The sequence below is a fragment of the Nicotiana tomentosiformis genome, chromosome 8 (genome assembly GCF_000390325.3).
Source record: "Nicotiana tomentosiformis chromosome 8, ASM39032v3, whole genome shotgun sequence".
In the NCBI taxonomy this organism is placed as follows: domain Eukaryota; kingdom Viridiplantae; phylum Streptophyta; class Magnoliopsida; order Solanales; family Solanaceae; genus Nicotiana; species Nicotiana tomentosiformis.
In genome coordinates, this window is record NC_090819.1 from 35,244,428 (window position 1) to 35,270,644 (window position 26,217).

Genomic DNA, 26,217 nt, shown 5'->3' on the forward strand with positions numbered 1-26,217 from the left:
CACCAGAGCAGATGACCCATGGTTAATAGACCCCAGGAGTTCTACTAGTTGGGGTGGTTTGACTTATTATTGCTTCGCAACCGGGGACAAACCTGCGATGTCAGTCGATGAGTTGAAGAGGTTGGACAGGTTCACCAAGTTATTTTCCTCTCACTTTAGTAGTGCACCTTCAAAGAATGCTGAGGATTTCTTGGACCGTTGCCATAGGATATTGCACAATTTGGGACTAGTGGAGTCTAATGGAGTTGATTTCACCGTCTTTCAGATGCATGGTTAAGCCAAGAGGTGGTGGCAGGTTTATGAGCTAGGCAGGCCAGCTGGATCACCTCTCACATGAGCTCAATTTTCGCAGTTGCTTTTCAATTTTGTTGTGCATGGGTTAATAAAATTTTTTAAAATAGGAACAAAATATAAACAATCGCCTAAGGAGGGGCTATTTGTGCACTTCTGCCGCATCGGAGCACATAAAACCCGACTTATCTATATTGGGCCAAAATTTCGGGGGAAATACCCGTTTCCTCCATTTTCCTTGGATGGATATTCATAGCTCAGAAAATCTCAGCGCTTAAACCTCATTAATAGCTTTAACATTCCAGTGGAAGAGAGAACTTTGAGAGAAAGAGAAATGAGCGGAACTTCAAGTCTCTTTCAATTATTGCAAGTTCCTTCCTCATCACTGTTTTCTGGACGTTCTAAGCTCTCTAAAGGTACTCTTTTTTTTTAATCTAATTTCATTTGAGAAAAATCCTAATGGCTACTTCATATTAATATCTTTGAAATAACAGAAATATTCGAATGTGTTGTTGTTGTTTGCAGGTCTGTACTTGGTGCCTGTGCGTGTATTATATCCAGTGTCGTGCTTCTGTAAGCAAATGCAGACTACTACTTATGAAATTGTAAAAGGAAGCTATGTAGTATCAAATACACAGGACCAACAAGAAAAAAAGGTACATCTTCTCCTTTAATCTCACATTTGGAATTTATTATTAGCGGAATTAGTTTTCAGAGTTGGCTACTTATTACGCACGGAATTTAAGAAAGAAAGAAAGAATTTTGAAAATTTGTGTTCTAAAACAAGCTATAGATATTTATTTGTGTGGCTATAAATCATCTCATATGGAAAAATGTCCTTCTTTTAGGCATAGACTGAAAGGAAATACTATTAAAAAATTGGGTCGGAGAGAATATATATTACCTCTGTCTCATTTTCTTGTAGGAAAAATTGACGCCTGAGGTAGAAAAGATAGGTGCATTTCAAAAATTACCGATGGTGATGCCTTCTGTAGATATTCTACATTCGGCACTGAAGAAAGCAAAAAGGGTCTCACCTACAAAGGGTAATCTTTTGCTTTGCGTCTATATAGTTTATACTCCCCCCACTTCATCTTAGTTTCAATTTTTGCATTGGATTCAAGCATGGATGAAAGAAATTACAATGTTTAGTTAAAATGTTCAATAGGCATTGTTAATCTTGCAAAACGCGAGAGAAATAGAGGCGCAAAACAACTTGACGCATTAATGAAGGTCAGATTCTGGACCAGACTGTTGCTTCTTGTTGGAGGATACATCTATAGTTTTGAAAACATAATTTACATTTTGTCATTCATTTTCTGTATGCAGGAGATAGCTGTGCCCTTGAGAACATACAAGGAGAACTTCCCAAACAAAAGATATTTGCACCCGTATGAACGATCATTGATTGAGTTAACGCTTGGAGATGGAAACTATGAAGAGGTAAATTTCAATCACTCTAGTATCTTTTTCCAAATAATGTTTGTTCTAGGAAATTGAGGTCATCAGTAACTTTTTTCCTACCAGGAAAGCTAGATAGCTTTGAACTTTTAAAAATGGTTTTTGACTCTTCAGAAAAGTACAGGTAATTAAACTGGAAGTTTTAGATGTCTCTTTGTCCTGAAAAATTAAAAGACAATATAGAAGAAAAAAGGATTAATGCTAGGAGCATATATCTTGGGGTTTGTAGTGTCTTATGTAGTTTTTAGCTTATCTTAGTAAAACTTTTGAGTTTGTGTAATTATTTCACTCGTCTCTTTTATCAGATTTGAAATGATTCTGTTGGGCCCTTTAGTTGGTTGGACTGATTTTCATGTCTCTATTCATTTTTCTGTATCCATCGAAAATAGAATTTTGGATATCCTCAACCCCCTCTCAGGGGGTTTATGGGTTTCATTTCATGCATGTGTTAGCGAAAAGTTCAGTTGCTGTAACTCTAAATTTATCTCAAGTTCTTTATCTGTATTAAATTCTGTTCAGCATTTGTGACGCAGTGATGGTAGCTTGATAATTGTGAGTTGATTGGTTGAATTGGACAAACTAATGTTTGTGACTTAATTTTGAGTGAGATCAATGTTTTCTCTGTTCTTGTATGTTTTTTTCTGCTTCTCCTATTAATAGATCTATCTCCTTTTCCCCCTTCCTTCTCAATCCTGTATAGTTATTTCTCTATTCTTGGTTTGTCTCTTTCATGTCTTACATCTAAGTAACTACACTTTTGCAGGTTTTAGGAAAGCTTGAAGCTTTAAGGAAAAGGGTGGTATCAGTTGGAAAAGAACATGCATCATTATGTGCAAAGGTTGGAAACTGGTTGCATAAAATAGTGACCTACTTTATATTTGTGTGCTGCTAGTCTTCTCCTTTCCCCTGGTGAGAAAAAAACTGAGACTTTGTCGAGTATGTGGGAGCAGATGAGTTGTAATTACAGAGGAAACAGAGAAAATTCTAAAACTCTATAGCTCCTGATTGCTTATTTGGATGGAAGGTAATAAGAGGTAAAGAGCCGTGTAAAAATCTTCGAGCAAAATGGAAAGGGAGAATAGGCCATGAATATTCCTTTCTCCACCCTTGCTGAATTTGACACTCATCATTGGTTGAATAGAGTTAACTCTCTCTCATGCTTTCAGTCAGTAATAATTCAAATAGATGCAAGGCTTATTTGGGCCAAAAGATCTCAAGAAACCTTAACTATCAATGGAACATACAATTGAATGAGTCTTCTTAGGGGGAAAAGGTGCTCCTGTCAAGTACTCAAGTTAGCCTTTCCTTGCGGCAAACACATTATTCACTCCAAATTCTTGATTCAACTTCTCTACCTTCCTAACAATTAACACCACCTCTGCATTACCACTTTTATGTGGATTGTAGCTGAAGAAACATGGTCACAATTTTTTCTTTGAAATACAAATAATGGCTACCAAGGTCTTAGCATACATCAGGATCCCTTGGGTTGTGTTTACAAGCAAATGATATGTTCTATTTTCTCTTATTGATTCAATGAAGTATTTTTATTAATTTAAGAAGTGCTTATGTTCTATCTTTACAATTTACATTTCTACCTAAGATGCAAATCAAGTAATTGATGCAATTTGTGGCAGTCATTATCTAAACGAGAAGCAGAGGAGCGATTGAATGAGGTAGGCTGATAGTTTCACATTTTTACTGAATTCCTTATTGATTATATATAATTCATAAGTTGATCAGTAATAGGATATCTTTGTAGGGAATGAAAAGAATTGAGGAAATTTTTGGTCGTGATGGAAAAGCTGTTGATGAACTATTGAACATTGCCAAGGTAAGGCCAGTTAGATATAATGAAGCTAGGCAGTATGAGTCTATGAAGGCCTTGAGACAAACTAAAAGTTGAAAGAAGTGGTTAGATTTATGCTGAAATTAGTATACTGAAAACTGGAATGAACCTTCAAACAACTATTATCACGGACCTTCATTTTTAAATTAGAAGGATGTCCTGCAAAAAAAAAGCAGACATGAAGTGATTATATCAAACATCTCTGTCTATGATTTTACTGGTAAATGTAGTAGCATTACCAGTCATGATAACCCTGATTGTGTGGAAGCTTTTAATTGAACTACTTCATAGAGATGTTTTTTAAGCAATGATCTTTGCTCTCGAAGTCAAAAAGAAAAGTTTCAGTGGTTTGTGCCAGTCTGACAAAATTTAATGGTGACAGACATTACGGGCAATGCCAGTTGTCAATCTGGAAACACCAACTCTTTGTCTTGTCGGTGCTCCCAATGTCGGAAAATCATCTTTGGTTCGCGTACTTTCAACAGGGAAGCCGGAGGTATGTACTCAGTTGGTTAGCTTTCTTTCCATTTTAATTTTTTTTTTCTGGGATTAGGGATTTCACCTATCTATCTTAGAGAATTAAAACCATGTCATAATATGCTCTTGAGGAAGGCGAATTTTCCAGAATTGCTAAATGTTAAGAAAAAGGAAGATAGAAAACCAGTTTTTACTTTTTAAAACCATGGTTTTTAACTTGGGTCAGAAGAAGCTTCTTATTCTGAAACTTAGCTTGCCTCCAAAGGCTTTTCAAAACTCTGACCTGCATTTTGTTTTGCTAACTCAGGTCTCAAGTGTTAGTATGTGTACAATTAATAGTAAGGAAAAAGTCAAGAGAAGAGGAAGATAAACAATGAGATGGAAGCTTATGGAATAATCAGATATGGTCATTTATTACCCAATCAATTGTGTGCTCTCTTTCTTATCATGCTCCCCTGTAATCAAAAGGATTGTTACTTCATCATTAATTTTATCTGGCTTATGATACAGATATCTCTTACTAGTTTGGCAATATCATAGTCATGGATGCATTGGTAGACAGATGAATTAGAGAGATACTTGTCTACAGCTTTACGAATAAGTCAAAGATCTTATGGAATTTAGTTCAATGTTTTGTCTAGAACTAAATCCTCAGCTATACATACTTTCCTTTATGATTCCCTATCAACTCTATAGAAAGTTTTTAAGTACCTTTTCCAGTTGATTGCATCTTTTCATCACATTGTTTTCTTTGATTGAGTTGCCAGTAATGTCACTGAATATTGTCAGATCTGCAACTATCCCTTCACAACTAGAGGAATTCTGATGGGTCATATTACTTTGAGCTACCAAAATTTTCAGGTTAGTCTTTTTCTCAAAGTGGAAATGTTTCCTTGGTGCTTCTTTCCTTATCTGTTTCTTCTGCTATTTTACTGAATAAGCATTTGTATCTTCAGGTTACTGATACCCCTGGTATCTTAAGGCGATGTGATGGTAAAAACTCTTGATCGTTTACCATTTGCATAATGGATAATTGTTTCTCAGAATTCCTTTGCTTTCTCCCACATATTACAAAGAAGCTGATGACACATCATTGCTTTTGATAGTGAAATTGTTTTTTGTAGGAAACCAGATGTGTATATTGTCTTGGTTCATTTGTGGAGAACAGTATGTGTTTGTGGGAGAGTGAATTAGTTGTATTAGAACTTGGTATACTATTGACAGAACTTGTACCTTCTTTGCGTGCAAAAATATTTGTGTGTGTTACTTAGATCTCTGAAATTTTTTGATATTAATAGCTGCAATTTTGCTTCTTCAAGTAACAGGCTACAAAAAAAAAAAGTAAAAAAGAAAAAGGAGAATCAGATAGTCTAATTTGAGATGAGAAGGCGTTACTCAGTTTCTTCATTACAATAACTCTAATGATGCGAAGTTGTCTGAAATAAGTATAAATGTGAATTTTCATGTTTTGACTTTAAAGAAATAAAACAACTATAGTTTTCTTTTTGCTATGCTGCTCAGAAAATGGTGAGATCAGTATTCATAATTCGGTAAATTTCTTTCTTTAATCTGGACTCTTCTGTTCTGTAGTCATGGATTACTTCTCTATCATTTTATATTTATTTTTCACAAATTTTCTTTATTTTGATTGAACCTGCAGAGGACAGGAATAACTTGGAAAAGTTAACACTTGCTGTTCTCACTCATTTGCCGACTGCAGTACTTTATGTTCATGATTTATCCGGAGAATGTGGGATGTCGCCTTCTGATCAGGTACCTCCAGTGCTTTCTATGTTTTGGTTATTACTGGAACTCTGACATTCAAGTACACTAGAGAAGAGATGGATTGATTATTCTTCTATACCAGAATTGTTGAACATGGAGGCTGAGATATATTATATATCTGAAATAATTGTGCAAGAAAACATTAACGTGTTTGAACTTGCATATTGGTGATCTTAAAAAGCTATCTTATCTGATTCTCCAATAATGAGAAGATGGATCATATGAGAATGGTCATGAACTAGTAGAGCCTATATGCACAGAAATTTGACGTGCTAGAACTTGCATATTGGTGTTTTATAAAAAGCTATTTTCTCCAGGTAATGATAGGATGGATCAACTGAGAGTGGGTAACGAGTTAGTAGAATGTAAATTAGTAGTTGTATTAATATAAGAGCTCCTAGTGAACACTTAGCAAGTGTCCCTTTTGTGAGAAAGCACGGGAGAAAATATGTTATTGATATTGGATGATAAATACAATACAAGAGGTCCCTATTTATAGCTATATACTACAAAGAGATATTACTCCTTTTCCAATGTGGGACAAGACTAGTAATCCTTTGTCTGGAGCTGACTTTATAAATCGAAGAATGCGAACAACTGCATCCCAGTGACTATCACAGGGAGAATCCATAAACTGACTTACAACACTCACCGGAAAAGAAATGTCAGGTCTAGTCACTGTGAGGTAATTCAATTTGCCAACCAACCTCCTATATCTCGTAGGGTCTCTAAGAGGCTCCCCTGTCCAGGCAGAAGCTTAGCATTCAGATCCATAGGAGAGTTAATAGGTCTGCAACCCATCATTCCAGTCTCCTCAAGAATGTTTAAGGCATACTTCCGCTGTGAAATAACAATACCTGAGCTAGACTGAGCGACCTCAATACCTAGAAAATACTTCAATCTGCCCAGATCCTTAGTCTGGAAGTGCTGAAAGAGATGTTGCTTCAGATTAGTAATACCATCATAATCATTGCCAGTAATAACAATATCATCAACATAAATCACTAGATAAATACACAGATTAGGAGCAGAATGCCGATAAAACACAGAGTGATCAGCCTCACTACGAGTCATGCCGAACTCCTGAATAATTGTGCTGAACTTACCAAACCAATCTCGAGGGGACTGTTTCAAACCATATAGTGACCTGCGCAATCTGCACATAACCATTAAACTTCCCCTGAGCAATAAAACCAGGTGGTTGCTCCATATAAACTTCTTTCTCAAGATCACCGTGGAGAAAAATATTCTTAATGTCTAACTGATAAAGAGGCCAATGACGTACAACAACCATGGACAAAAAGAGACGAACAGATGCTACTTTAGCCACGGGAGAGAAAGTATCACTATAATCAAGCCCAAAAATCTGAGTATATCCTTTTGCAACAAGACGAGCCTTAAGCCGATCAACCTGGCCATCCGGGCCGACTTTGACTGCATAAACCCAACGACAACCAACAATAGACTTACCTGCAGGAAGAGGAACAAACTCCCAAGTACCACTCGCATGTAAAGCAGACATCTCGTCAATCATAGCATGTCGCTATCCTGGATGAGATAGTGCCTCACCTGTGGACTTAGGGATAGAAACAGTGGACAAAGAAGATATAAAAGTATAATGAGGTGACGGCAGGCGATGATAACTTAAACCGACATAGTGGGGATTAGGATTAAGTGTGGATCGTACACCTTTGCGGAGTGCGATTGGTTGACTAAGTGGAGACAAGTCCGCAGTAGGTGCAGAATTTGATGCGAGGCGTGAATCACCTGGGCCTGATGCTGGATGTGGACGACGATGATAAGTCAAAAGTGGTGGAGCTGCAGAAGGTTAAACTGGATTATGTGGAGGAACTAGAGCTATAGGTGGTGGAGTTACAACTGGAGCTGTAGGTGGTGGAACTGGAGTTATAGGTGGTGGAGTTACAACTGGAGTTGTAGGTGGTGGAGCTGGAGTGACTGAATCTCCAAAAGATGAAACTGGTAGTACCTCAGAAATATCTAAGTGATGGCCTGAACCTGTGAAGTATGATTGGGTTTCAAAGAAGGTAACATCAGTGGACATAAGGTACCGCTAGAGGTCAGGAGAGTAGCATCGATACCCCTTTTGTGTTCTCGAGAAACCCAGAAATATGCACTTAAGAGCACGAGGAGCTAACTTATCTGTTCCTGAATTGAGGTTATGGACAAAACAAGTGCTTCCAAAGATACGAGGTGGAAGAGAGAACAAAGGTAAGCGGGGAAACATGACAGAGAATGGAACTTGGTTCTGGATAGCTGAAGATTGCATACGATTAATAAGATAGCAAGATGTAAGAACTGTATCCCCCCAAAAACGCAACGGAGCATGAGATTGTATGAGTAGGGTACGAGCAGTTTCAATAAGATATCTATTCTTTCTTTCAGCTACCCCATTTTGTTGAGATGTGTACGTACAAGATATTTGATGAATAATCCCATGAGATTTCATAAACTGCTGAAATGGGGAAGACAAATACTCTCGGGCATTATCACTACGAAATGTGCGAATAGAAATCCCAAATTGATTTTGAATTTCAGCGTGGAAGGTCTGGAAAATAGAAAACAGCTCAGATCGATTTTTTATCAAATATATCCAAGTGCACCCGGAATAATCATCAATGAAACTGACAAAGTAGCGGAATCCCAAGGTGGAACTGACACGACTAGGAAATGAGACGCTGAGGGAAATGAGAGCGAGTATGCTTACCGAGCTGACATGAATCACACTCTAGAGCTGACAAGTGAGATAAACCAGATACCATTTTCTGAAGTTTTGACAAACTGGGATGTCCCAACCGTTTATGTAATAAATCTGGTGAATCAGTATCAGGACAAGTTGTAAAAGGAAGAAAAAATGTGAGTCTATGTGATTTAGCAAGGATAAGGTAATAAAGTCTGTTTGATGCACGCCCGGTACCAATGATCCGCCCCGTACTGCGTTCCTGTATAAAAACATGGTCATCGAGAAATAAAACAGCGCATTTAAGTGATTTGGCTAAACGACTAACATCTATGAGATTAAAAGGACTATTGGGAACATAAATGACTGAATCTAAAGGTAAGGAAGGAAGTGGGATTGCTTGACCTATTGCAGTTGCCATGGTTTGAGACCCATTGGCCATTGTGACTTTTGGAAGAGATTGAGAATACAAAATAGTAGTGAAAAGAGATTTGTTACCAGAAATATGATTTGATGCACCTGAATCAATGACTCAAGACTCAGAGGATGAAGATTGGGAGAAACAAGTCACGCTTTTACCTGTTTGAACAACAGAAGCTATCTCAGAAGATGTCTGCTTACATGCTTTGTACTGAAGGAACTCAATATAATCTGCTAAAGAAACCATCCGACCATTCAAAGCATCGGTTCCCATGTCGCTATAATGTGTAGTAGTAGGGTTAACTTGAAATAGTGGAAATAAGTAACTCCTGTGAAAAAACTGAAGAAAAAGCTTGAAAAACACTGTTTACAGAAGGAAAACAGAATACTGTTCTGCACCGGAAACATTGTTCATGCTGGAAACACTGTAGCTCGCCGGAATCTACTGCAGCTGATGGAAAAACTCAAAGTGGTCGGAATGAAACAAAACCGGTGATGGTAGGATCGGAATTACTAGGTGATCCTACTGTTCAACTGGAACTTTTTCAAAATCTGGCCGGAACAGTGCTCACGCGCCGGCGCGTGGGTCAGATCTCGCCGAAATTGTTTTTCTTTTCCAAGCGCGTGAGGGCGCGTGGACGTATGTTTTCCGGTGGGGTTGACTGGGGTTTGGTCGCCGGAGCCTGAGGAGTCTTGTGGTGGTGTTGGTTTTTGCACAACACCAAAAGAAAGTGATTTGCTTACGGACAACCTTCTAAGTCGCCGGAAAATTGCACGGCGAAGAGGTCTTTCTTCCCGGAAGTCGCTGGAATGATGCACAACGATGGGTTTCTCACTAATGCTCTGATACCATGTGAGAAAGCACGAGAGAAAATATGTTATTGATATTGGATGATAAATACAATACAAGAGGTCCCTATTTATATTTATACACTACAAGGAGATATTACTCCTCTTCCAATGTGGGACAAGACTACACAATACATATCTGTAAACTAACACCTTTCAAACTCCTTTTTTCTTTCTTTTCCTTGTTCCTTCTGTTTGATAGGGGGTTGGGACTTGGGACGGTCCTTCCCCAGTCATAGAAGAGTTATGAATGTTTTTCAATAATCTTAAAAGCATAGGAGAATGTTAATACGCTTTGTGATACTGGTTTTTGCTACAACCAATTATTATTTTTCAATCTTCTCTAGTTTCTCATACTGTAGAGAGGGCTGATTGCTAACTTTTGCTTATGCAGTTTGTGATCTATAAGGAAATGAGAGAGAGGTTCAGCAGCCACATTTGGCTTGATATTGTGTCCAAATGTGACTTGCTGCAAGCATCTCCCGTCATCTTTGCAACAGATGAATGTAATATTGATGACGTTGAGCTGGTGAGGTATAGGACAATGGGACCTGATGGAGCGTTACATGTGTCAGTCAAGAATGAGATTGGTCTTCACGAGGTACCATTCTGTTACCCTTATATGCCATCTTATAGATTACTGAGCAGGTTATTTAACTTAAACCTGAATGAGTTTCTGAAGCGTCACGAAATACAAGTTTTAGAACTTAAAACATAATTTGGTAATTCGTCTCGCAGTTGAGATGTGTATTATACATCTTATTGGCAATAAGTTGACCATTTTTGATCCTTGGAAGATGCAAATCCCCCTGTATGATTATTCTCTATATTGGTTACTATTGAATGGCAGGTCTGAGAGATTTCAAATGTTTAAGTTGTGCATGTGACTGCTAGCGTCTAAAACTTGAACATGTATTCAAGAGCATCCACTAATTTTATGACTCTTCTCTTTTGTCTTCTCATTGTACCTGGGGTGACAAGTGTCTTATGCTCGTATTGGTAATAGTTTATTCAGCAGTGTTTTGCTGTTTTTCTGAAACTTGAACCTTTACCGCCCGACAACAGAATATGATTATTCTGACAAGTTGCTAGTCTTTTCACCTTGGACAAAAGGTTCAGAGCTTGGGATCTCCTATTTGAAGTTATCAGTGAAAAACTGAATATTACTTTTTTTCTATAATGATTTAGAAGAAGCAGAGTCAGAGACAAAAACATGGCTCTATGAGCTCTTTATTTTTTATTAGCTGATACTGATTACAACAACATACTTGTATTATCCAACAACGTGGGGTCTGGGGAGGGTAGTGTTTACGCAGACCTTACCCCTACCTTGTGAGGATAGAGAGGCTGTTTCCAATAGACCCTCGGCTCAGGAAAGTATAAGCACCACATTAATGAAAATATAGACAAGGGACAACACCAAAAAGCCATATAAAAGCAGAATATAAACAAGATAGTAAGGTGATCAACAATGAAAGAAAACAACGGTTAGTCATAAAAACCTACTACCAACAGAATGCGAGAATGCGTACCAATACTACTGGTATAAACAATCTAGACCACCTACCCTACTACCCTAATCCTCGACCTCCATACCTTCCTATCAAGGGTCATGTCCTCGGTCAACTGAAGCTACGCCATATCTTGCTTAATCACCTCTCCCCACTTCTTCTTCAACCTACCTCTACCTCTCTGTAGGCTCTCCAATGTCAACCACTCATACCTCCTCACCGGGGCGTCTGTGCTCCTCCTCCTCACATGTCCAAACCACCTAAGCCTCGCTTCCCGCATCTTGTTCTCAATAGGGGTCACACCCACCTTGTCGCGAATAACCTCATTCCTAATCCTATTTAACCTGGTGTGCCCGCACATCCATCTCAACATCCTCATCTCTGCTACCTTCATCTTCTGGGCGTGAGCGATCTTGACTAGCCAACACTCAACCCATACAACATAGTCGGTCTGACCACTACTCTGTAGAACTTACCTTTAAGTTTCGGTGGCACTTTCTTGTCACACAAAACACCGGAAGCGAGTCTCCATTTCATCCATCCCGTCTCAATACGACGCGTGACACCTTCATCAATCTCCTCATCCCCCTGTATAATAGACCCAAGGTACTTAAAACTTCCTCTGACCTGCGAGTCTGGCCTAATCTCCCCTTTCCCTCCCCGAGTCTCACCACTGAACTTACACTCCAAGTATTCTGTCTTGGTCATGCTCAACTTGAAACCTTTATACTCCAGGGTCTGCCTCCATACCTCTAACCTTGCGTTCACACCGCCTCGCGTCTCGTCAATCAATACAATATCATTTACAAATAGCATGCACACCACACCTCCCTTTGGATGTGGTGTGCCAGTACGTCTATCGCCAGGGCAAACAAAAAAGGGCTAAGTGCTGACCCCTTGTGCAACCCCATCATGACGGGGAAATGGTCTGAGTCTCCTCCCACTGTCATCACTCGGGTCTTTGCTCCACCATACATGTCCTTAATCACCCTAACGTAGGCAACATGTACATCTCTAGCCTCCAAACATCTCCACAAAACCCCCTTCGGGACTTCATCGTACGCCTTTTCTAAGTCGAACACCATATGCAAGTCCTTCTTCCTCTCCCTATACTGCTCCATCAATCTCCTAACAAGGTGAATGACTTCTGTAGTCGAACGCCCCGACATAAACCCGAACTGGTTCTCGGAAATAGATACACTCCTCACCCTTAGCTCTACCACCCTTTTCCAGACTTTCATAGTATGGCTAAGTAGCTTGATACCCTGATAGTCAATGCAATTTTGGATGTCACCCTTGTTCTTATATAAAGGAACCATCGTGCTCCACCTCCACTCTTTCGACATCTTCTTCGTTCTAAAAATGACATTAAATAACCTAGTGTCTTAATAATTTCCCCGAAATTGCTTTCACCATCCACAGTTTCTAAGAGTTCATCCTATAGGCTATAGAACTCAATAGTCAGCATGAGGTAGACATTATTTCCATGAAGCTAACTTTCTTCGTTAGTATGTTCTGACATATTCTTTGGGTTTTTGCAGTTGAAGAATAGAGTTTATGAGCTGCTTGTTTCTCAATCAGAGAGGATCAAAAACCAAAAGAGCAAGGAGGAAGAGCTGGATGTTTCAGGCTAGTTGGTTCTGTGACTTCCAAAAGAGATTTCTGGCCTTAGCCGGAATTTGGCTTCAATTTTTTGGGCCTTTGTAATTAGCTGAATCTGAGTCGTGATCTATCACATATGTACAATATGTACCTTGGTGATCTGTGTGATTCTAACACACATTTGCAGGTCCAAGAACACGGCATCTCTTGGTGGCTCAGGCAGTTGAACGATGAGGTCCTCGTTTGCTTTGCTTTAAATCCCACCTCTTAAGATACAAACAAATCATTTGTCTAATGGGGCTGATGGGGTTGCCATATCTCGCATCCTATTTCTTAGGTTCTTAGTTGTAGCCACTTTTCGATAAGTTTTTAGTCAGTCATTTATGGATGATACTGAGATGCATTTGGAGGTTTAAAAGGTTAAATTTCCAAAGCTCTAATACTGAACCATCTTAAATTTACCAGTAGAAACTGAATCTGCCCTTGTCATCAAAGAATAAGTGCTCTGTAAAGTTGAAGTTGATGTACATTACTCTTGGTTGAAAGAAGGAAATCCTTGTTCTACATTACTCTTGGTTGAAAGAAGGAAATCCTTGTTCTGGTAAAGAAGCTTATTTATTTACCCTCATGATTGTTCTTTCAGGTGTGTGATGTCTGATTTACATTTTCAACACTAACAGTGACACTGATGTCTTACGCAGCCCAATATGCTTTACTAAGTTCTTGTTGATTAAACAAGACATAAGTTATGGATGCAAACATTGACAAAATAAACTGATGAGATAAAACTGGGGGGATATTATATCAAGGGTTGAATTAGAACTGGGATTATATTCGCAGTTGGATTATTATTTTTTGAAACAAATCTTACTGCATTTCTATATCTGCACCGCAATCAGATATATGTGTTTTTCCGGTGTTTCTCCTGAACTGAACTCTTACACATTAGTAATGTGTAGAAATCTCACTTATTTTATACTCCACCAATTGGAGTGGGAAAAGTAATAAATATCTCTTATTTTTCTAAAATGCCAAATATTTTGGAACAAATTCACTTTTACAACAACAAATAGTATAAAAACGGAGGTAGTATCAAGGAAAACAACATATAACCTGAAAGCAGGCTAAGTATCATCTATGGGAAGGCCACTGTTCGTAGTCATAGGTTCTGCGTTGTAATTATCCATAGCACGCTAGTGTTAGTGATCACACACGATATAAAATAATGGATTATCTAATGTTCACTAGTCAATGATGCAAAAATCTTGAAGCTCCTTTACTACTAAAACGTTTCAAAGCTTAAAGCTGTTCAAGGTAAATAAGATTCTGCAGAAACTACCATATTGCCTAAATGGGAAAGCTATACTTCAAGTTTTTCATAACTAGAAATACTAGTCAATAATTATTTACCCGTAAAATGATACAGTTGAATTTATTACATGGTTTATAGACAAGCGAACTGATTTGATCCAAAAATGATAAATAAACAAGATAAAAAATATAAGACTTATCAGTTAAACTCGAAAGAAATGACAAGCTTGGCTCCGAGAGCAATGCCTCCGAGGACAGAAATAAGAACAATGTAAAAGAGCAAATAAAGTTATTTGACTAAGCATGAGAATGGAATCTAGCATAAGTTTTGCCAAGACTTTCGTGTCTTACAATGGTTGTTGAGCCTACTATTTATAGCTATACCTAGGGAAACAAGATCTTAGGATCAACCCCCTCTTAATGACAATAAATGGGCCATTGATGAATATGTAACGGCAGGCCATGAATGCAAATATTCTCTGCAACGACTACCCATTTAATGTTGCAGAATATTCTTCATTGAATACTAGCCGATGGCAAGCATTCGAACTGCTTCCGTTGACCATGCTCCTTTCGGGGTTTATCCGACACCAACTGCAACTATTGCCCCCCAAACTGGTTGTTACTCGATTTGCTTTCTACGTGCCTTCGGCTCCACGTGTCACGTTATCATTCGATCATTTATTATAAATCAATTTTACCCTATACAGATAGTCCCCCCGCTTTCCGGTGGCATATCTTTGTGTCACCGAGAAGTTGGTGAAGATCACTTTCTTGGGGGAAAATCTTCTGCAAACCTTCTGAATAGTCTTTGGCGCTTGAAAGAACGCACGTCTTCTCGCATTTAATACCCCGAACACGTGTTGCCCCACGATTCAACAATATTTTCGCCGGTTCTCGAGGTAATGATGACCATGATTTTTGCCGTCTATATCTTTACTTATACTTGTCATTTTACCTCTTTCACTTCCAACACTTTCATAAGTTTATCACCTTCTCCGCACTCAAGCTTCTCCTGCTTAGAAAAACTTTCATCTTTTCTAACTTTCTCTAAAATTTTATTGCCCTTCCATTACCATGGCTTCTTCTTCTGAATCTTTTAGAAACTTTGATCTTCTCTTCGGTGGAGGCCTGAAGAGAAAAAAGATAAAGAGGTTGATGTTGATGTTGATCCTCCTACGATAAGCACCATCATACCCAAAAACCCGATCATCGCCAATGACTTCCAAGAGAAGTTTTCATCCGTGTCCCTACGGACTTGGGCCGTTAGCAGGTATCCTTCCTCTATTCGCTCTTCCAGTATTCCTGCTGTGAAGGAGGACTACAAATGCCCAAACCTTAACATCATTGCTCCTGATATGATAGAGCGGGTTACCTTCACCAAGGAAGGTTTTACGTATGTCTATACTTATCCCTTCACCTTGGGTCCATTTTCTTTGAGCGGAGGGCTCGACCCCGTGATCTTGGAGTTCTGCCATTGATACCAAGTCTGCTTGGCACAAGTAGGCCCTTCTATATGGCGAAAAATGGATTGTCTACGTCGGTTGTGCACGGAGACTGGGTAAACCCTAACCCTGGCACAGATGATGAATCTCTACTACTCCAAAATATTTCATGGGGGAGTAATAAATTTCCGTAAACGTGGCCACCACGCCCTTCTCACCAGCGTGGATGATGACTGATCCATGTCCAATCTGTACTCAATAGTGAGTGAAAACGATCTTTGGAAAGATAGTACCTAACAAGAGTTGGGTCGATTTTCACAGGGAGTTTAATTTGGGTGTTAGGGTATACACTTGTTGAGAATAAGTAAAATAATCTCAATTGCACTTCTAAACAAGGGATTTTGTTTTCTACTTCTAAAATTAACACTAACAAGATTAAACTAAGTAGAAGAAACTAGAAAGCGAGTAATTATTTTTGTTGTTTTTATCAAATGGGAAAAAGGCCTAGGGATGTAACCTTCGCCTAGGTGCTAACCTAATGGGTAAATCACGCTAATGCTTGTTTTAATGATCGGGGTGTATTATAACTCTCAACTCTAAATTACCCACTCAATACCTCTCGGTTATAGATTGATTTTGCCAAATTGGCTTTCTCAAGCCCAATTGGGTATCGATTCAAATAGTTGATATGAGCTCAAGTCGGATTTTTCCTATCTCTAGTTTAAACCCTTTAATTAGACTAGCCAAAACCTTAACTAGCCCAATTTCTTATTAGCCAAATTTTTCTAGACTAAGTCCTTCTTTCTCAAGTAAGAACCAAGTCAAATAGGTATGAATCAATGTTTGCAACCATTAATTATAGAAATAATGCATGAACAAGGCTAAATAATAAACACCTAATCTTAAACATGCATTAAATTAATTACCCATAAGGTTTACACACTTGGGTTGGGTCACAACCTTAGGAAAAATCTAGCTACTCATGGTAGAAATTGAAGAAAACAAAGAAGAAGAACTAATTAAAGCCATAACTAAGATTAAATTGATAAAACTAATAGTTCTTAACCCAAAATATTCACTACTTACCCAAAATAGTAAAATATAACGGCTACAGCTCAAACTATTACAAAACTTGCCCTAAAAAGTGTTTTCCGTCTATTTATAGTGGCCCAAAATTCACTGATAGAATTGCACTTCGGGAGGTTCTGCAGTCGTACAATTCCATGTGCAGTCCGCACTTTTCTTGGATCCAGCATGTGTAGAGATTCTACAGCCGTACAATTCATCTGTGGCTCCACTTCAGCTTCTGCGGCCGCACTTTTTCTTCTGCGGCTGCACTTTTGGCAAGGCTTCACACTTGGTCGTTTTGCACATTCTCTAAACTTTTTGAATTCTTGTCAGTGCGACCATGTTTTGCGGCCGCACATTTAGTATGTGGACTGCACTTCTCCAACAATCTTCTGAGTTTTAGGTACCAGATTTGCGGCTGCAGAAATAATTTTGGGAACCGCATTTTCTTCTGCGGCCGCAGAATTCCTTATGCGGACCGCACTTTGGCTTGCTACACTCATTCTTGCCTTCATGAGTTGGAACACTCCTTTTTGAGTTAGAATTTTTCGTTAAGGTCCAATTCTCCAACATGCCTGCACTTTGCATAATTTTATTAGTTTTAGGAACAAGAATCAACACTTTTAGACTAAAACTAAAGCAAGAAGGTACTAATAAGTGGTTAAAATCCACATTTATCAACTCCCCAAACTTAAGTATTTGCTTGTCCTCAAGCAAATAGATTAGTTCCCACCTCCTCAAAGTGAAAGGTCATTTCAAAGAGTCAATTGTAAGCCATTCATACTCAGTCGAGACCAATAATTACCCACAATATTCATACATTTTCAACAAGGTGACAAATCACATATTATGCACATATAACTATAATGTGATACTTGAGCTTCAAGAATTGATTTCAGTCATCAAGGACTCTTGTTCTATCATGTAAATCATGGTGGACTCCAAACACTTCCTCCTCTACCTTCCATTTGCCTAGCTCACTTCAAGAATTAGCACTCAATCTTTAGATCAATGAAATGTTCACTCTTCTCTCACAAAGGAATATCAAAAGTAAGGCTTCAAGTACCATAGGCTTGCCCCTCATGTAGATCACCACTAATGTAAGCTCACTCAGTTCAAAATCAAGTAGGACTTCTTTCGGGTTGTAATGAAGGCTTTTGGATTGGGGTAGGATACCATATGGGATAAGTGGTTACACCCTTCCTTAAGTACTCCACATTCTCATTTCTTGGCTCGCGTTTACTAACTCTTAGAGGTATTTCCTTTTTTTTGGGGGCTAGAGAGACTTGCATTACTCTTTTTTGTTCATTTCATTCTTTTTCTCCCTTGATGCTCATACTAGAGATAATTGTCTATTTTTGATTTCATCAACCTTCCTTTTTATTCTCTTTTTGGCATTTTCTTTTTGTTCTTTTCTTTTCTTGCCTTCTCTTTTCATAGAGATCATTTCTTTTCTATTTTTGGTGCTTTGATACCTCTTTTAAATTCCTCAATTCTCCGACCAAACTTATCCCTTAAGCCACTTATTTCATAAGAGTGTTAAGGAAGGTCCAGGTGCCAATAGAGGATTACAAACAAAATGGGTAAAAGGTTGTAGCATGGTTACCAATAGAGAAAGGCTAAAGGATCAAAGGCGTTGACTAGGGCTAACAGGCATTGGGTGGCAATAGAAAGCTCAAATGGACCAAGGAAAGCCTATAATCATCTGCAAAACCAAGCAAACCTAGGATTTTGCCTTGAAACACATTCGGGAAAAGTTCTAGACCATTCACAAAAATACTTGGACTAGCAAAGAAAATCACCTCACCCCTCATGCAACTAGACTGTAAAAGAGGATAGAGTCTAAATCCTACAACAATCATAATCAAGTTAAAGATCACTATGGTCCAATCAACCACTCAATGATTATCAAAGTCAACTCAAGAGTCTCAAAGTCACTAACTAGAGCTATTTTCTTTCAAAAACCTTGTTTCAAACTATAAGCATGTAGTTAAGCGTGTTAGTGCCAAATGAAGCATGAATAACTCTTTATTTAGAGAATGACTTGATTAGTGCTTTTATTCATTACTACTATTATGATTATTACCTAAACACAAAAACGGACTCATTCCCTTAAGAAAGTTGTCACACCATCCATCCTCGGGAAAAGTCACCTAGTTCACACAAAAGAATACCTTTGGAAAGAACAGTGGCATTAAGAAAACCAAAGGCTTATTATCCACACGACTACGAAAATCATGAAAACTACTAACATAAAAAGAAGCTACTAACAAAAACAAAAATCAAAGTAAACAAATAAAGAAGCTAGTGAAAGCAATAACTAACTAGAGATAGATAAAAAAATATAAAAGAAAGAGAATCATCCAATTATTACAATCCAAATGTATCCAAATGTGTCAAATGTATCATCAAATAAACTCCACCCCCCGAATAAAAGTTAACATTGCCCCCAATGCTTAACAAAATAAGAGTAAAAGAAGAAAGGGTGAAGAAACTCCCTAAACATCCTTGGACATATCAGTGTCCCCGGCAACATCAACCTCTGTTGGCTCGGCCAACTGAATATCATCATCATCATATCTAGGAGTGGCGGGAGTGATGAACATCATACGTACTACGTCAGCAGTGTCGGCGGCAAGGCATTGCTCCTCATATTGGCCAGCTGGCACAACCTATGTAGATGGATGTAGGGTGGTCTGGTCCGTATCAAGCAGATTATCAAAGGGAAAATCCCCAGTTGTAGCTAGCCGGATCACCTAAGCTCTTAGCTCATCCACTGACTTCTTGCTGGCTTGAGACTTTTTCATCTTCTTGACCTTCTTAGTCAAGCCCTTAATAACTGAACCATGATGCACCAGAGTGTCCATAATCATCTTCTGGTTGTCCAAAATCTTGCACAACTTCTCATCAAGCTTAATGGAGTCCTGCGGTGCTGGTGTGGATGACTGCCCTACAACAGTACTAGAAATCTTGGACAGCCTAGAAGTAGCTGCCTGCATCCAGTTGTTGAGATTCGCCAATGTCTGGGAGACTCGCATAGCAGAAAGTGGGCCAATGTTCTAAGTACTCCTTTGGATCCAAGTCCTCAAATCCAAGTACTCGTTCAACGTGTGCTGATCAAATTTCACTTTGAGGTTGCGTACTTTGGTCACCTTTGTCCCTTTGCGAATGTGTGACATGTTGGCATAAAACTCACGGATAAGGTGCTCCTCAACATCTACTACCTTCTCAGTAAACAACATCCATCCCTTTCTCTTCATGAACTTCTTCAGAACTGTGGGATTGTATCTATCAAGATCCTTTAACAAAAACTATCGCTCATGTGTCAATGACCTCAACGGCCACCACATCCAAAAATCAGTAAAGGCAGGCAAGCTCACAAACCTATCTTCCCACGCTTCCTTCTTCTTTATCCGATCAACCCTGGTAGATGTACCTTCTCCCCCTCTCCCATCATCAGGAGTATCCTGTGCACCAGATACTGGGGTAGCTGGCTTGGAAGCCTGGCTATCACTTTGCAAACCCTCGGAAGTGTTGTGAGATGATGAAGGAACGTCTAGAGACTCAGATCGCTCCTATGGCCTGGACTGCTAGGTTGTCTGCTCCTCCGGAGGAGACACGAAGTTTCCCCTAGAAGCCTCCCTAGATGGTCCATAAGAACTAGACTCAGAGAGGTCTACACCCCTTCCTCTGCCTATTGTAGTCTTCTTCCGAATAGTCTTGGACACACTGAGGGGCAGGGCACCTCTGCCTCGACCCCTAGAAGACTCCCCTCTACCCTTGGCAGTTTTGCCACGACCTCGTGATTGAACCATTGTCTGTATAAAAAAAATAGGATTGTTAGTTGAAAGTCATTATTCAACACAATTAAGACTCATGTAAGCAAGGAAGAACATTATGGACATAATAGGGTTACAACAAATTGAACATGCTGCAGAAAATAGGATCTGCGGTCCGCACTTTTATGATGTGCGATCGTAGAATAGGAATGTGAGGCAGCATTTCTGACAAGAAAGATAAGAGGTTCAGACACCTCCTCTCTAAAGACAGTGCGACGGCCAAAGTGCGGTCCGCACTTTAACAGTGCAGAACCAAGATGCGGTCTCACCAGGAATTCTGCGGTCCGCACAATTAAAGTATGACCGCATAGTGAACTTGCCTTCACCAGTTACCAAAACCAACCAACTGCGGACCACACAAATTCAAGTGTTGCCGCAGATTTCAAAATTTAACGAACAACTCTTCTTTTTACCTAGATTTTGCAAATACTAGTCCAAATCTACGTGGCAACATGGTATACACATGAGATTTAACTACCCCAACCCATTTTAGCATGTATTAACGACTACCCAATACAGATCTACCCCACATGGACACATGTATGAACTATAATAACAAATGGCCTAAAAAGAAGCTAAAAATTCAATAACTAAAATAACACAAAATATTAACATGAAGTGAAGCATACAAGATGAAGTGAATGTACTAGATCTTGTGAGCACAGATGGGTATGTGTGTTTGACAGTAAAAAATCCTCTGCTAAGCTTCTAGAGTAACAGTAATTCTGAGGAGGGTGAAAAGTGTAAAATAAATGCAAAACTCATATATACTCAGAGTCATTGAGAGAGGAAAAAGTTGAGTGCGGCCGTACAAATCTAAGTGCGGTCCGCACCCCTTCACCTGGGCAGCAATTGTGTGTGTCTCTTGTGCGGTTCGCATATTTTTGAGTGCGGCCGCAGATTAGCCCCGCACTGACAGGGAAAAACTTCAGAGAGTTTGCAATTTGATATCTTGTTGAGCTTCTAGAAGTGCGGTCCGCATGTGAAATTTGCGTCCTCACAAGATCTTCTACTATGGCACAATTATTTCTGCGGCTGCACAATTAAAATATGCGGTCCGTATTTCCTTCTACACTTAGCCATTTTGTTCACCCTTCCTTCATGTGACACTCAACCCTGTAGCACACTTCAAATCAAGTTAGAAATAATAAATAACACCTAACTAAAAAATAAAAAGGAAAAGAACTTGGGTTGTCTCCCAAGAAGCGCTTGATTTAACGTCGCGACACGATACAATGTATAAGCATCTTCATGTGAAGTAAATGGCCACCGCCACGTAGCTCTCTCCAACTTTACCTAAGTAGTGCTTCACCTGGTGACTATTGACTCAGAATATTTTATTGTTCTTGTTCTTTAAATCTAATGCACCGAAGGGTGTCACACCAATAATTTCAAACGGACCACTCCACTTGGACTTGAGCTTCCCAGGAAACATCCTCAACCTTGAGTTAAACAACAATACAAGATCACCCGCCTTGAACTCTTTGTTCCAAATGTACTTGTTATGAAAATATTTCATCTTTTCTTTGTACAAGGACGAGCTCTCATATGCATGATACCAGAACTCATCCAACTCATTCAAGTGTGTAACCCACAAGTTAGAAACTACATCCCAATCAAGATTTAATTTCTTTAAAGACCATATTGCCTTGTGCTCTAGTTCTACCGGAAGATGACAAGATTTCCCGAACACTAACCGGTATGGAGACATTTCGATAGGTGTTTTGTATGTCGTTCTATAAGCCCATAACACATCATCAAGCTTCTTGGACCAATCCGTCTGATTTTCATTCACCGTTTTAGACAAGATACTCTTTATCTCCCGGTTGGAGACTTTCACTTGACCACTAACTTGTGGATGATAAGGAGTCGTGACCTTGTGAATAATACCATACTTGCTAAGTAAAGTGTCAAAAGCCTTGTTGCAAGAGTGTGACCCCCCATCTCTTATGATTGCACGTGGAGTACCAAATCTAGTAATAATATTCTTCTTCAAGAAAGCCACTACACTTCTCGCCTAATTGTTGGGTAAGGCGGCGACCTCAACCCATTTGGACACATAATCCACCGCGACCAAGATGTAAGTGTTTCCACAAGAACTCACAAAAGGGACCATAAAGTCAATGCTTCAAACATAAAAAATATCAATCTCCAAGATTGTTGTGAGAGGCATCTCATTTTTCTTTGAAGTTCCACCGGCCCGTCGACATTCATCACATCTTTTCACTAAGCCACTTGCGTCCTTGTAAAGAGTAGGCCAATAGAAACCACAACTAAGAACTTTGGTCACTATTCTTGCTCCACCACGATGGCCATCATATGGCGAAGCATGACAAGTGCCAAGAATATTGCCTTGCACCTCTTCCGGTACACACCTTCTAATCACCCCATCCATACAAATTTGGAAATGGTATGGTTCATTCCAATAATAATCTTGACAATATCTTTTGAGCTTCTTCCTTTGGTTTGAAGAGAACTCATCTGGAATGATTCCACTCACAAGAAAATTTGCCAAGCCCTCAAACCACGACACCTCTTTCATTGAAATTGCCAAAAGTTACTCATCGGGGAAAGAGTTATTGATTTCCAGGCCATTATGTGGCCTCCCCTCCTCCTCCAAACAAGACAAGTGGTCCGCCACTTGGTTTTCACTACCTTTACTATGTTGAATATCAATATCAAATTCTTGCAACAAGAGTACCTATCTCATTAATTGAGCTTTAAAATCCTTTTTGCTCATAAGATAGCGAAGCGCCACATGATCTGTGTGGACAATAACTTTGGCACCCATCAAGTATGGGCGAAACTTATCAATTGCAAACACAATAGCAAAGAGCTCTTTCTCCATAACGGTATAATTAAATTAGGCACTATTCATAGTCTTACTAGCATAGTAAGCCGGATGAAAAACCTTATTAATACGTTGCCCCAAAACAACCCCAACCGCTACGTCACTTGCATCACACATGAGTTCAAAAGGCAAACTCCAATTTGGAGCGGTAATGATATGAGTGGTTGTCAACTTAAGCTTCAATAGTTCAAAAGCCCTCATATAATCATCATTGAAATGGAACTTGGCATCCTTATCAAAGAGCTTACACAATGTTCAATGGAATGTTTAGCACCATCCTCCAACTTGATCTTATGCATGCAAAATGCAGGGCTTATACCCCGAATACCCACCAAAGTCTACCCAATAGCCTTCTTCCTCTTTTGCAACACCGCCAATATGGAATCAACCTGCACGTTGGTCAAACAAGAGGAAAGAATAACCGGTAAAGTAGAACAAGGGCCAAAAAATTCATACTGAAGGTATGGAGGCAACGACTTCAACTCCAAAGTAGGTGGCTCTTCAATAGAAGGATTTTTAGGAGGAGTCTTCCTATTCTCAAGATCCAATTTTATTTTGGGGTGCATAGTTGTACGACCCCATTCCTTGCAAAGAATTCACACACTCCGTGAAACCATCCATCCCGTCATCATCAAAATTGAGAAAAATGACTTCCAACATATCACCAACGTTGATTGTAGCACTTGTATCACCAACAATAACATCGGTTAGCAAATCAACAAAAGAACACACCTCATTGCTATTTGGTTTCCGCATAGACTTACACACATGGAATATCACTTGTTCATCACCAACCCTGAAAGTGTGTTCTCCGACTTCCACATCACAAAGAGCCTTACCGATAGCAAGGAAAGGTCTCCCAAGAATGATAGGCATTTCATAATCAACTTCACAATCTAGAATAAAAAGGTCCGTCGGTAGAATGAACTTATCAACCCAGACCAAAACATCCTCAATCACTCCTAACAGCCTTTTCATGGTACGATCGACCATTTGCAACCTCATAGATGTAGGTCTTAGTTGCCTAATTTCCAAAGTTTTGAAAATTGAATAGGGCATCAAATTGATACTCGTCACAAGATCACAAAGAGATTTAGAAAACTCGGTACTTCCAATTGTACAAGGAATCATGAAAGAAGCAGGATCCTCCAAGTTAGGAGCCATGGAATGGACAATTGCACTCACTTGATGAGTGACCTTGATAGTTTCAAAATTCATTGACCGCTTCTTGGTCATAAGAGCTTTCATAAACTTTGCATAACCGAGCATTTGTTCCAAAGCCTCTACCAATGGCACATTAATTGAGAGACTCTTCATCATCTGAATAAACTTCTTGAATTGATTCTCACCATTTTGCTTGGCAAGTCTTTGAGGATATGGAGGTGGAGGTTGAGGCAATGGTGCCTTATCCTTTTTCACTACCAGCTCTGGTATGTCAATGATGTGCTCCCTAGATGGGTTCACCTCCTCTTGAGTCTCTTCAACACTATCATCAATGTCAATCCGAACCTCATCATTTACTTGAACAACACTGTTTGGGATTTCCTCCTCTTGTACAACTTGGTCATCATCTACAAGTCGCCTTTCCCTTGAGGTGGGTGCATTCCCTCCTCTTCCACTTCTTGTTCTTGTGATAACCTCCATAGCATGCCCCATATTATTACAACCATTTGGTTTCACCACCGTGTCACTTGGTAGTGCACCCTTAGGACGAGAATTACGAGCTTGAGAGATTTTCCCCATTTGAACTTCTAGATTACGGATTGATGTGTTGTGTGAGGCAAGTTGGGAATCTGGATCGACATTCTTCTCCATAATTTGCTTAAACATGTTCTCAATATAACCCATATCATTGGTTGAAGAACTTGAACTATGGGAAATATAAGGAGGTGGGTTGGTCGGTTGTTGATACATTGGGGGACTTTTAAAACAAAGAGTGGTTGTTCAATTATGTCTACAATTACTACTAATGTTTGACTAAGGAATTCTATCAAACGCGTAAAGTGCAAATAAGATTATGTAGTTGTAACAAATAAGAGAAAGGCGCTAGGATTTCTTCCCCTTCATGTTGGCTATGCTTTTGCGTATATAAATGTTCAATTCTAGTTAATTAAGCATGTGTTACGGCCTCAATTTCTATTCTACCTACTTAATGTCTTCCAACACTTTAAGAAGTTTTACCCCAAGTTGCTCTTCCAAGTCAACTAAGGCTCAATGATGAGCAATTGATTAACCCAAGTAGAAATCAAACTATTCCTGCTTAGATTTCATTAATCAAGTGATTAACCCACTTAATTCCTTTCTAATTACCTTGTACCTAAGCTAAGTTCCACTCTTCCAAGTTAGAACAAGCAAAATAGGCATATATTTAGTGTTTATAACCACAAAATCAATCAATAAATTATGAATTAATTAGATAACACAAAGCTTAATCAAATATAGAACTAATATTAATAACCCAAAAATATAACCACACTTAGGATTCACAATCCTAGCTTAATAAACCTAGCTAGACATATTAAGGAAGAAAAATACAAAAAGAGATGAAAAACTAAACATAATAGCTAAAGAGGAAAGAAATATTGTGTAGAAAAATGGTGAAGTCACCCAAAATCCCAAAAGAAGAATCCCAAAAGCTTCTACATAAAGTATTCTTGCCAAAAAGATACCCTAGAATGACTTAAAATAGTTATTTATACTAAGTCCCAAAACTTGACAAAATTGCCCCGTCGGACCAACCGTGAGATGCAACTGAACCAT

General features: G+C 39.0%; 3 protein-coding genes across 3 annotated transcripts; 1 reads left to right on the forward strand and 2 right to left on the reverse strand.

Annotated features, from left to right (window-relative positions):
• The first annotated feature begins 473 nt into the window (after positions 1–473).
• LOC104105997 (uncharacterized) lies at positions 474–13,507 on the forward strand. The gene is made up of 14 exons (XM_009614446.4): positions 474–707; positions 817–947; positions 1,217–1,337; positions 1,460–1,524; positions 1,621–1,734; positions 2,516–2,590; positions 3,390–3,428; positions 3,515–3,586; positions 3,984–4,097; positions 4,868–4,939; positions 5,035–5,071; positions 5,739–5,851; positions 10,225–10,431; positions 12,883–13,507. Exons 1-14 carry the CDS (start codon positions 626–628, stop codon positions 12,973–12,975), a joined length of 1,335 nt encoding a protein of 444 aa, XP_009612741.1. The 5' UTR covers positions 474–625; the 3' UTR covers positions 12,976–13,507.
• Positions 13,508–22,734: 9,227 nt separating this feature from the next.
• Positions 22,735–23,148, reverse strand: LOC138897313 (uncharacterized). Its single transcript, XM_070183276.1, has one exon. The coding sequence runs from the start codon at positions 23,146–23,148 to the stop codon at positions 22,735–22,737; it is 414 nt and encodes a 137-aa protein (XP_070039377.1).
• Positions 23,149–23,994: 846 nt separating this feature from the next.
• On the reverse strand, positions 23,995–25,305 carry LOC138897314 (uncharacterized). Its single transcript, XM_070183277.1, has 2 exons — positions 24,807–25,305; positions 23,995–24,740 (listed from the first exon to the last, which is right to left on the reverse strand). Exons 1-2 carry the CDS (start codon positions 25,303–25,305, stop codon positions 23,995–23,997), a joined length of 1,245 nt encoding a protein of 414 aa, XP_070039378.1.
• Positions 25,306–26,217: the final 912 nt, after the last annotated feature.

Excerpts from the sequence above, each read along its gene's own strand:
- LOC138897314 (XM_070183277.1), bottom strand. The coding sequence starts at position 25,305 with ATGGGTTATATTGAGAACATGTTTAAGCAAATTATGGAGAAGAATGTC. Across the intron at positions 24,741-24,806 it reads AAGACTTGCCAAGCAAAATG|AGGCTTTGGAACAAATGCTC; the intron begins GTGAGAATCAAT and ends TGCCATTGGTAG.
- LOC104105997 (XM_009614446.4), top strand. The coding sequence starts at position 626 with ATGAGCGGAACTTCAAGTCTCTTTCAATTATTGCAAGTTCCTTCCTCA. Across the intron at positions 5,072-5,738 it reads TATCTTAAGGCGATGTGATG|AGGACAGGAATAACTTGGAA; the intron begins GTAAAAACTCTT and ends TTGAACCTGCAG. Across the intron at positions 5,852-10,224 it reads GGATGTCGCCTTCTGATCAG|TTTGTGATCTATAAGGAAAT; the intron begins GTACCTCCAGTG and ends TTGCTTATGCAG.
- LOC138897313 (XM_070183276.1), bottom strand. The coding sequence starts at position 23,148 with ATGAAAGAGGTGTCGTGGTTTGAGGGCTTGGCAAATTTTCTTGTGAGT.